Source organism: Phalaenopsis equestris, unplaced genomic scaffold, assembly GCF_001263595.1.
Source record: "Phalaenopsis equestris unplaced genomic scaffold, ASM126359v1 Scaffold000759, whole genome shotgun sequence".
NCBI classification, from domain to species: domain Eukaryota; kingdom Viridiplantae; phylum Streptophyta; class Magnoliopsida; order Asparagales; family Orchidaceae; genus Phalaenopsis; species Phalaenopsis equestris.
The window spans coordinates 72,779-84,253 of record NW_018165199.1 but is presented as its reverse complement, the minus strand read 5'-3'; the positions used below and the strand labels follow the sequence as shown (position 1 = coordinate 84,253).

General features: G+C 38.2%; 1 protein-coding gene across 1 annotated transcript in view; it reads left to right on the top strand.

Moving 5' to 3' along the window:
• LOC110030748 (GDT1-like protein 1, chloroplastic) overlaps positions 1 to 11,138 on the top strand; it is a 60,301-nt gene extending 49,163 nt beyond the window's left edge. Inside the window, exons 9-12 of the mRNA XM_020733638.1 lie at positions 4,163 to 4,292; positions 4,375 to 4,445; positions 5,082 to 5,129; positions 11,013 to 11,138. Coding sequence (XP_020589297.1) covers positions 4,163 to 4,292; positions 4,375 to 4,445; positions 5,082 to 5,129; positions 11,013 to 11,048 — 285 coding nt within the window. The 3' untranslated portion in view covers positions 11,049 to 11,138. The remainder of the gene's footprint in view (positions 1 to 4,162; positions 4,293 to 4,374; positions 4,446 to 5,081; positions 5,130 to 11,012) is intronic.
• The last annotated feature ends 337 nt before the right edge of the window (positions 11,139 to 11,475 follow it).

Here is an 11,475-nt window from a genome sequence, read left to right as displayed (position 1 = left end):
TAATTGAAGTCCGATTTCGTGCAATGTCGTGAACTTTGTGTATTTGATGTGTGTATGTGACGAAAAAGGTCGTGAAGATGTCTTCCTAAGGCTTGAAGTCCTATTGGGAACTTTTCATCTGAGTCTTCACAAAATAGCCCATAACCGCTCGTTCATAAGACGATGGTCTTGTGCCATAAATGTTAGACATCAAAGAAAAATAAGAAGTGGCTGAAATTTCTAAAAGGGTGAGTCTCAATTCTAGTTTTCTAGGATGGTCAGTAGGAATTTCTAGAGCTAGAATCTAGGCTCTAAGGAGGAGAAGACAAGACCTCACAAAAATGAGGTCAACAACAGCCCTATCGGTACCCTTGGTCTTAGATTGGCAGGCGGGGAGACAGCAGAGCGAAAGGGATGAGGAGCTGAGGAAAATAAGGGTTGAATGACTACAGGATCCAAACACTCATCCAGGATATGCCTTGAGGGGACAACAACTGCTTCATCAGGGCAATTTGTGCAACCCAAGTCGTCAAAGTATATTCCTAGATTATTATATTCATGGCAACGCGATCGGGGGACATTCAAGAGTGCAGAAGACCTATAGTTGTCTGACGACAGAGTTTTATTGGGTGGGGATATGCAGAGACGTGGAGGAATGTTGACAAAATGTGATGTGTGTTAGCGACACAAGTACTTGGCCACGACACTAAGGGGTTACTACAACCATTTGCATTACCAGAGAAGATTTGGGAAGAAGTGACGATGGATTTTATCGAGAGGTTGTCACAGTCAGAAGAGTTCACGATGATTATGGTGGTCGTTGATCGCTTAAGTATGCATATTTCATTCTCTTACGACAACCCTACACTGCGTTTTCAATTGCGGCGTTGTTTATCCATGAAGTGATCCGTTTGCACGGGGTGCCATAATCGAAATTAATTGGATAGGGACAAAGTGTTCCTCAACCACTTCTGAAAGGAACTATTCAGGTTGCAAGAACAGTCCTTAAAAAGAGCACCGCATATCCTCAAACTGATGGACAAACAGAGGTTGTCAATAGGAGTGTAGAGACATATTTGTGTTATTTTGTATTCAATACACCAAAGTTATGGGCTAAGTGGATTTCATGAGCCAAATATTCATATAATACTTCGTACCACACTACAACACAGGCAACCCCTTTCAAGGTATTGTTTGGACGGGATCCACCTTACTTGATACATTATAGATATTGCACCACTCCGGTATCCAGTGTCAATCAGTACTTGGAGGAGAGGACAGGATACTGGTAGAGCTTAAGGGGCATTTATTGAGAGCTCAACAAATAATGAAGAGGAAGGCTAATGGACACAGGAAAGAGGTGCAATTTGAACCAGAAGACATGATCTACTTGAAACTGAGGCCCTATCGACAAAAATTTATGACAAGGAGGTGATGACACGCATCGTAGCAGTAGCCTGCATTTGAAGTTACCACCATTACCTGCATTATACCCGATTTTCCATATTTCATGCTGAGATGTGTAATTGAAGATCATACACCCTCGTCTACACTTCCGCCAACACTGACGGAGGAGTGGAAGTAATTCTAGAGTCGCTAAAGATCGAAGGAGTGCGCCGAGAACTAGGGGAGAAAAGGAGCAATTAGTTAAGTGGAAAAGACTGTCATGCTATGAGGCAACATGGGAGTCGTACGAGGTGATCCCCAAGCAGTTTCCATTCTTCCACCTTGAGGACAAGCTATGTCTTTGGGAGGGGAGTATTGTTGCGCTCGTAACAGGCAGAAGGGGACCAGTCCCGCCTAGACCGATCAAATACCACCCAGCCGACCCGCTCGTTCAACAGGCGAACCGGTCGTCGTCAATTGAAGAGGTCGAGCGCGGCAGAAGAGAAAGGAGCAGGTGGGATCCACACATACTCAAGGAGGAGGAATTGAGGGTGTTGGGAGGGAAAGCTTGTAAGGAAAGTTTTCAAATGTTATGAGGGGATTTTATTAAGGGGAGAAACCTAGGGTTTGATTTTTTTTATGCATTATTTTGTGGCTGCTGTATTTTTCTTCTTTTGGCGTTGTTCCTAGCAATGTCTAGGGTGTAGGAGAGCCGACCTACATCTTGAAAGTAGATTATTTTTCTATCTTGCTTGTTTTTTCCTTCAATTATTGTAAGAGTAGCCCTGTTTTTACCAATCTATTGCGATTTTGTTTTGGTTTGTTTGCTAATTTTGGTGTGGAAGCGTATCATGCATCGCTATTAAGTGCCATCATATCATCACATTGAATTAACAATGTTTGATAAAAAGTATATTTAAAGATGTTTTTAGCATAATGATATTTATTATCATTTAAATGTATATTATAATCAATTAATGCACTTTTATGCTGACATATGTAATCACATCTGGTATGCTCATGCCTCTCTAAGTATGACTCAATAGTCATTTGTCAATCATGATATATATATAATATATTTTATCAAAACATTATCAAACTTGGATGATTAATATCAACTCAAAAAAATTCAATGATTTTTTATAAGGTAGTTACTCTATAGATTTATTGGCCTGGCTAGCAAATATCCAAAGTATGCAAAAACGTTCTACCGATCTACAAACCATTCCATTCAGACATATGGTTTTATATGTTGCAAATTTTCAAGAAGTGTTTTATCAATATTATTATTATTTTTATTATTGATATATCAAAGTATGAGTTGTATGAATAAAATTTAACATAGTAACACTGCATGTACATGAATTAGTTCCTTATATGAGAATCTGGGTGGTAATAATTTAAGAAAAAAATTTCATACAACTTACTATTTCATTATAAACATAAAGAGACATTTATGACGTGTTGTAGATAACTGAAGAAACGAAGAACTGACAAATTACAAATATCTAAAAATTGTTATAAAATATTAAGAATTGCACTCATAACAAAGAAGTGTATATTTATTCCTCAATAAATAACTATTATTTATCTCAAATTATACTCTTTGAACCTACTTCCTCTCAATCTAAAGAAACAATGTTAGATATATATTATCTAGGAGGTCTTAAATAACACCAACCAACTATTAATTACAAGAATGCAGATAAAGATATTAAAAGCTAATTAATTTAAAACACGTATAATCTACTTCCCCTAGGTTTTCTCACAAGAAACCCATGTTAATTCTTATTACACCAAAATAAATATTATAATAACCTAACAATATAATCTAAATAAACGATAATTATGATAAACCTTAACTAACAATCTTAAAAGTAACTACTTAGTATAACCTAGCCCAGTCATTAACCTTATAGGAAATTGATTTAATCACATGATTTAATGTAATGGAATGATTCAAACTATGCAAAATTAAAAAAAAAAAAGTCAATGTGCACATTCAACAAGATGAAAACAAAAAATGATCTCAAAAGAAAATAATAACGCTTTACGGTAGGAGAGACTGTGTTGAAACCATGATAGGGGATGGTCCTGGTCCAAGGAAGTGAAGGAGAAGAAAGCAGGGTGAAAGCTTCCCATTGTTCGTTTAAAGGAGGAAGGAATCAGAATGGCTTAGCAGCTGCATAGTGTGAATTAAAGAAGCATAGGGAACGCTCTATTCTTCAAACTCCTTAAAGCAGAAACAGAGGCAGCTAAGGAGAGTGCAGGAGATAGACTCGGCCAGGGTAAATCATGAAATTGAGAAGAGCTCCGGGCCTCCATGCACATGGTGGAGCGGGGTTTTCGGCTTGGGGTAGTCCCACCATGATTTGGTTTGTTCACACAACCACAGTTCGACCTGCTACATTTTGTCTATGCCTCTTACACAAGCTGCTTTGCTTTTTGTAGTTCTCCTTTTCCCTTATGTTCTCCATTTTGTATGAATAGTGTATCACCAATTCTTTCTAACATTAAAAGTATTGATTTAATGCATATATTCTTGAACACCATGTCAGAATGTGCTGGGTGTTTACCACATATTATATTGTTTTCCCGATCCAGAAAGACGGAATTTCACTTCAATCATCATCGATATTTTTTGAAATTCCAGTAGTTTGTGATGACTACAATTCCTTCAAACAAATTGCCACTCCTAAAACCTTCAATTCAGCTATTGATTTTTTTTTCATGTGCCTCTACTTTTTTTGTACGTATTAGTGTACACACCATGTTGCTGACATAAATAACAGTTCAGGCAGAGTTAGCGATCTCAGAGTTCCGAGGCAATGGAGCAGGACTTACTGCTGCTGCCAGTACAGTGATTAGTACTTTCTTCCTTGTCTTTTTCGCTGAATGGGGTGACAAATCATTTTTCTCTACCATTGGTTCGTCTCATTATATTTCTTCTTCTCATGACATGATTTTTTATAATTCTACTCTTAAAAAGAGCAGTTGTTTCTGTTACAGCACTTGCTGCTGCCGCTTCACCTCTTGGTGTAATCGGGGGAGCTCTAGCTGGTCATGCTTTTGCAACTTTGGTAAGATGCAATTATAGCATTATCTTTTAAATATTGTATTATGTTGCAGTGAAATTCATTTAAGCCATTTGTCCAAGAATTTTATTGTCTAATATACTTGCTCTCTATTTTGCCCAGGATCGTAGATTTCTCTTTTTCTTTTATATATGTTTGTCTTATGATATTCCTCTGATGTTATTCCTTCTATGCACGTATTAGCGTGTGAAAATAGTATGTGGCTCACTGCAAATAATTGCATCATATCTCAATGAGTAATATTTAAATTTTTTTAATGCTTTTTTTCCATTTTTGAATAGTTTAACTTGTATATATGCACAAGGGATATCAACAAATGATGGTTATGTATGGCTCATATTCAAATTTAGGAAAAGAAGCTTATAATACTGCAATTGTTTAATACATAGAAAAGCTATGACAGGTAAACATAATAAAATATGCCTTGAAAAGATTTGAACTTTGTGGAGCAATAGAACTCTGTAAAATAGATTTCTTGCTGATTATATTCATTGTAAACTGATTGTTTTTCTAGTTCTGAGAAAATTTGCAGAACATTGCAAATGGAAGTCTGGGTGCTGTCTGCCTGCTGGAACTTTCTTTAAGAGCTAAATTTGACAGTTAGTCTTTCCTGTTATGCAGCTCGCAGTCTTAGGTGGCTCATTGCTGGGAACATATATCTCTGAGAAGGTAACTCTTTCCTGAAGAATTTGGAGTTTTAAATCAGAAATTTCATCAGGATTTTAACATTTACCAACGTAAACTCTTACTTCCGTAAAATTTCTGTCTGCAATATTCCGTTTTTGGTAGCTCGTTTTGGAAACAAATAACACTGATAATTTTTCTAAGATCTCTATGGAGGTGGGATGGTATTTATAGTTGAAAGTTTCAGTGGGCTGATAAGATATCCAAAAGCTGAAATCCGATGGCAACTTGAAATATTATACCCATTCTTAGTCGACACAACATTTTACCTTTAAAGATTCTGACTTGCAGGTCATTTCATACATTGGAGGAACTCTATTTCTCGTCTTCGCTGCTGTTACCTTCACCGAAATCTTCAGTTAACCTGGTCTAAACTTTCATGCCTGTCCTTTAAATCAGGAAGCTCTTATAGATGGTATAAAGACTCGCATCTACTGTGTTACTAAAGAGTTGTTTAGGACTTCTTTTATTTTTTATCTTAATTAAATTTTCATTTGAAATAAAATATATTTGATTATTTGATTAAAGTATAATTGTTTTTAAAAACATTCGAAACACTTAAAAGCTATTTTGAGTGTTTTCAAATCATATTAATTGAAAGAAATGTTCAGAAAACCTCATCTATTTGCTAAAGACTTTGGCTTATATAGTTCCTTAGAACATTTTTTACAAATAAATCTCTAAACTTATTTTTTATTTCCTATTTACAAATAAGACCCTAAACTATATATAATTCTCAACACTCCCCCCAAGAAGGTCAAAAGATGTCCACTGTGCACATCTAATCACACAACTTAGAGCTAATGAGCTAAGTTCCTTACTGAGGCAGGCAGCTACTTGCTCTCTAACAACTACATGACTTATCTTCAGTAATCCATAATTCAACTTCTCCTTGATGGAGAACCTATCAATCTCCGCATACTTGGTTATGTCATGCTGCACTGGGTAGTTGGCAATGTCGATTGCTGACTTATTTTCGCACCGCAACTTCATTTGAGCTCCTTGGTCTACCTTGAGCTCTACCAACAGAGCTCTTAGCCATAACATCTCAACAACTCCTAAGGCCATAGTCCTGTACTCTGCCTCTATCGCCGACCTCACAACTACAGACTGTTTATTGCTCTTCCAAGATACCAAATTGCCCCCTACGAACATACATTATCCTGATGCAGAGCTCATGTCATTGACACAACTAGCCCAATCAGAGTCACAGTAGCCCTTAATGCCTAAATGCTCCTTTTTTCTGAAGATCAACCTCTTCTCTGGTGCACTCTTCAGATATCTCAGAATTTGATACACTTCATTCATGTGGCTCTTTCTCGGATCATCGACTCATCACGTTTAGTGCAAATGATATGTTGGGACAAGTGTGACTCAGATGGATGAGAAGACCTACCAACCTCTGGTACCTCTCACGATCAAGTGACTCTCCTTTTTCGAGGTTCACTTTTTCCTACTAATCAATTGATGAAATTGTTGGCTTGCATCTCAATATACCTATCTCTGTGAGCAATTCTAGCACATACTTCCTCTGAGATTGAACAATTCCTTCTGCTCCAAGAGCTACCTCAATCCCGAGAAAGTATCTAAGTTATCCCCGGTCCTTCACCTTAAACTCTTTGCCCAAATTTTCCTTTAATTGAGCAATCACTCCCTCATCATCACTAGTGACAATCATTTCATCCGCTTCCACAACAAAATAGTAATGTGACCACCATGTCGTCGAAAGAACTCTATGTGGTCAGCATTGATTTGCTGATAGCTCAAGTCTATCATTGCTCTCTTGAACTTGTCAAACCAAGCTTGAGAAGACTGTTTCAAATCATACAATGACTTTCTCAGCCTACATATCTTGCCCATTGTTTGGTTGTGTTGAAGCCTGGAGGTATTTCCATGTACACCTCTTCTAGCAGATCCCCATAAAGAAACACAATATTCACACCAGTAGGTGTAACCTCTATCCACCATTCATAGCTAGAGAGACGAGTGTCCTGAGTGTGCTCATATTTGTCACTGGTGTAAACGTCTCATCATAGTCGATGTTATACATCTGACTATACCTTTCGCCCCCAATTTTGCTTTGTAGCAATCAATCTACCCTTCTGAGGTTTGCTTCACTGTGAAGACCATTTGCACCCAACTGCCTTTTTCCCTGCTGGTAGCAATGTGAGTTCGCACGTTCTGTTCTTATCGAGACCACCAAGTTCTTCCAGCATAGCAGTCTTTCACTTTGGAACCTTCTTAGCTACTTGCCAACACTTGGGTATAGAGACAATGTCTAAAGATACAATGAATGCTCTGTGTAAATGTGATATGTTAGAAAATGGGACAAACTTGACAATTTCTTATTAGAAACTAAAACAATTAGGAGAAAATTGATTAGGAGGATGACCCGCGTTACGATGAGAGGAATCATATCATCTGTGTAATCGAATTCCAAGGTAGATGATTTAGGTGTCTCAGGAGTCGAGGTAGACCGGGACAAGGGACTTGTTGGCATGAGTGACACGGTAAGCATTGTTCCCTCATTCTGTCTCCTCCTTGTATACAACCTCAGCTCCCCTTGAGCTTGAGTCCCACTACCTTCGGGCTCATTTTTCTCATTTTTTGGTTCTTCCTTTGTCTATCCTTCCCACACAACGGGACAAGGCATTGTTCCCACATGTATGAATCTCTCACCATCATTACTGTCCCTCTCTCGCCTCATACCTCCAATATCTAGCGGGTTACCAAAGGATGAGATCACCTCTAAGGTGTAGTGCGGTTCAAATTCTCTAAAAGTCACATTCATGCTCACAGTCTCTTATCTATTGGGTTCCAACAAACATTCCCCTTCTGAGTGGCAAAATAACCCACAAACACGTACTTCACAGCTTTGGGATCCAACTTTTCTATTAATAGTATATTATCCTTCACAAAACATACATAACCAAATACCTTTAATGGGAGATCCTGCCATTATCTTCTTTGATCAACTCACAAGGAGATTGTCACTCCAATACTCTTGAGAGCATTTGGCTGTCAAAACAGCTTGCCCCCACAAGTGTTTTAGGACATTCATCTAGATCATGCTTCCGGCTACTTCTAGAAGGTATTTATTCTTCCTCTCTTCTACTTTGTTTTGGATATATGGTTTGATGTTGTATTTCGGGCTGACATGTACTTCAATATTTTGTTGGTATATTCTGTCCTATTATCATATCTCAATATCTTCACTAATGCATCATTTTGAGTCTGAATCGTCCTTGTGAGGGCCTTTAAAGCAGACAAACACATCATTTTTGTTTCTCATCAGATATAACCAAGTAACATGAGAAAAATAATCAATAAAAGTTCAAAATATCTATAGTCATTGATTGCAGTTGTAGAACAAAGTCCCGATGCATTTGAGTGCACTAAATAAAAACATAAGAACTCTTTGTTTCAGAACTAACATAAGAGCTCCTGTCATGCTTACCAAAGTCACACACAAATTTTTGTTTATTTGTTTTTTTTTTCATGCAAAGACGAATGCTGACGATTCAATGGACTAGATGAAGAGTTCCCTATGCACTTGTGATGTAGCAACATCACATCCTCTACACTCCTCCCAGATCCTCAAACCCTAGCACTTTATACCATAGATGTCAAGGTTGTGTTCACCCCCTATCAATCCAAATACCAGAGTCCACTATGCAACGTGTCAGTCCCCTTCTCTTGAAAGATCACCTTAAGAATGTCTAATGAAAAAATATATTTTAGTTGGAGTATAATGACACTAATGAAAAAAATGTTCACTGAAAAGGAAGGAGCATGCAAAATATTGGACATAGTCATAGAATTAGTACATCTCATTGTACCCTCGCCAACAACAAGCTGTGTTGTTCAATCAACAGGTTGAATGCTCTCTGGAACTGCTATGTGCGTATATAAAGAGAACTCACTAGCAGCACATATCATATCGAGATGCACCAGAATCTCCTATTCATTCTGGTGATCTTGTTGTCGATAAAGAGGCAAGAGCATGTGTTTTATTAGCCCCTTTGGCTGAATGAGCATAAGTAACAGTGTTCCCCTAGGATGATAATAAAGTGGATGCATCCTTAGTCACATCACCTGCCACTCTCTGATTTCTTTTCAATATCTCCAAAAATTTGTGATCCTCATCGATAAAAACCACCTGTCTATCCCTCATTCTCCACTATTAGATTTGCCTTGTGGACTCTCTTCCAATTCTTTGGCTCCCACGATTATGGCAATGATCTAGACTGTCCATGTCCACTCGTCTCTCTCCTTGGTGGTTTTGGAAAAACCTTGCTCATGCGTCCCACTTATTCACAATTGTAGCACCGGTGGGTCTCCCCTTGGACGTCTGTCATACTGGAGCTTGAGGCAGCCAAGGCTGATAGTGTATCCGGAAATCCACTCAGCTCAAAATGTAGCTACATGCGACTCTCCTCATGTATCACCGCAGCGATGGCCTTATCTAGTGAAGGAATCGTTGCCTGGGCTAAGAGGATCGATCTCCTCTGATCAATGGTCGGTTTCATATAAGCCAGAAACTATATAGTCCTTATCTATGCAAAGAAGATCACCACAGCTCAACGTCGGTGATCAGTGATCAAGATCTGTCAAAAACCGCTTCGGCGCTAAGGAGTACTGCTGAATGGATTTATTACCCTGAACCACTGCCTTTATCTCATGTTTAATATGAAATATCTCCATATGGTTCTTAGCTCCAATATAGATCTTCTTCAGTTTCGCTCAGATGTCGTTCACCTTTCGAATGTCATCCACTGAACCCTAACTAGTTGTAAAGCAATGCTTGCATAGTCACTTTTTGGCTTGATACCCGTCAGGTATCTTTTTAGTCTCTACCCTACTAGAACAGCCTCGATCCAACTCAACCAACTCAGATACGTGGTCGGTCCATTGAGCTTCAGATCTATAGGAGGGAGATCTAGCTTCACATACGTCAGAGCACGTGTTGAGATGATGGTTTCTGTTGAAACGCTAGCTCTCTGTATGAGGCCAACCAAGACCTTCAAAACTTCAGGATATATCTTATCTAGAAGTTCCAATCCTTTAGCTCCCGCATCATCTCCTTCTCCTGACATTCGAACCTTAAAAAAAAAAACCGAAGCTTCCGTTGTTACTTGTTACTTCCTAACTAGAGTGCAATTTAGTCCACCAACTCCTTTTATCCCCGACGTCTCCTCTTCCTTGTCTCGCAAATCCAGCTGCAGAGGACTCTCTAAACCAACGACTGCTTCACTGGTTTCACAGCAAGAACCGAATCACGACACACAGAGAACTCCGCGACTGTGTCACCTGTTCCTTGCCGCAATCTCGTCCTTGCCTTCTTAGCCAGCTCTAATCACGATTGTATCACCCCGATCCCATCGAGACCTCCCTGCGTAGCTCTGATCGCAACTGTATCGCGAGTTCTCCACGCCCGTGGTTGCCATCCCAGTTTGCCCTGATTGCATTGTTGTCCCAGTTAGCTGTAGGCGAGACTGTATCACAACTCTTTTATGTGAGTTTTTCACTCCTAGTCTCTGTTCTTCGCTACCCACCACTATAAATTCACAATAGATTGTACCTCTGATGCCAAATAGAAAGAAATGTTCAGGAAAACTCATCTTTTCACTAAAATTTTGGTTTTTATAGTGCCTTACATCATTCTTTACAAATAAAGCCCTACATTTATTCTATATTTCCTATTTACAATACGACCCTAAACTTTATTTAATTCTCAATAATATTAATTTGTTTTTAGTAATAAAAAATAAAAATATTTTTTTTTGGCATTTTGCTTTGATCTGAGTCAGTTCTATTCGATTCTGTTTTACCGAACATTCAAAATTTCCTCTTTCTATAAATTTCCAGCATATGCCGGCTTCAAGAACACAAGCTCAAGCCTGATTCATAACAAACAACATTCTGTGTCTCATCATTATTTTGGATCTTCTCTTAAAATACTTTAATTTTCTTTTATAATATTTTGTTACGTGAAGGCTTGGCCCTTTTTTGAAGATGATTTGTATCGTGTGTGTGTGTGTGTATATATATATATATATATATGTATATATATGTATATATGTATGTATGTATATGTATGTATGTATATAATATCCACATTTTCATTAGTGCAATTATTGTCCTATATCCTCAAGATATGTACGACTAAGGGTCTGTTTGGGGCAGCGGTAGTTTATTGAATAATCTACTGATAATTTAGGTGCAATGACTATTACAAATTTTTATTTTTTTTGGAAAAATCAGGTTGTTGCCGATAAGCTCCCGCGGTGTGAAAACGTTGTTTTCTGTGTTTTGAAAATGCATAAGCTGC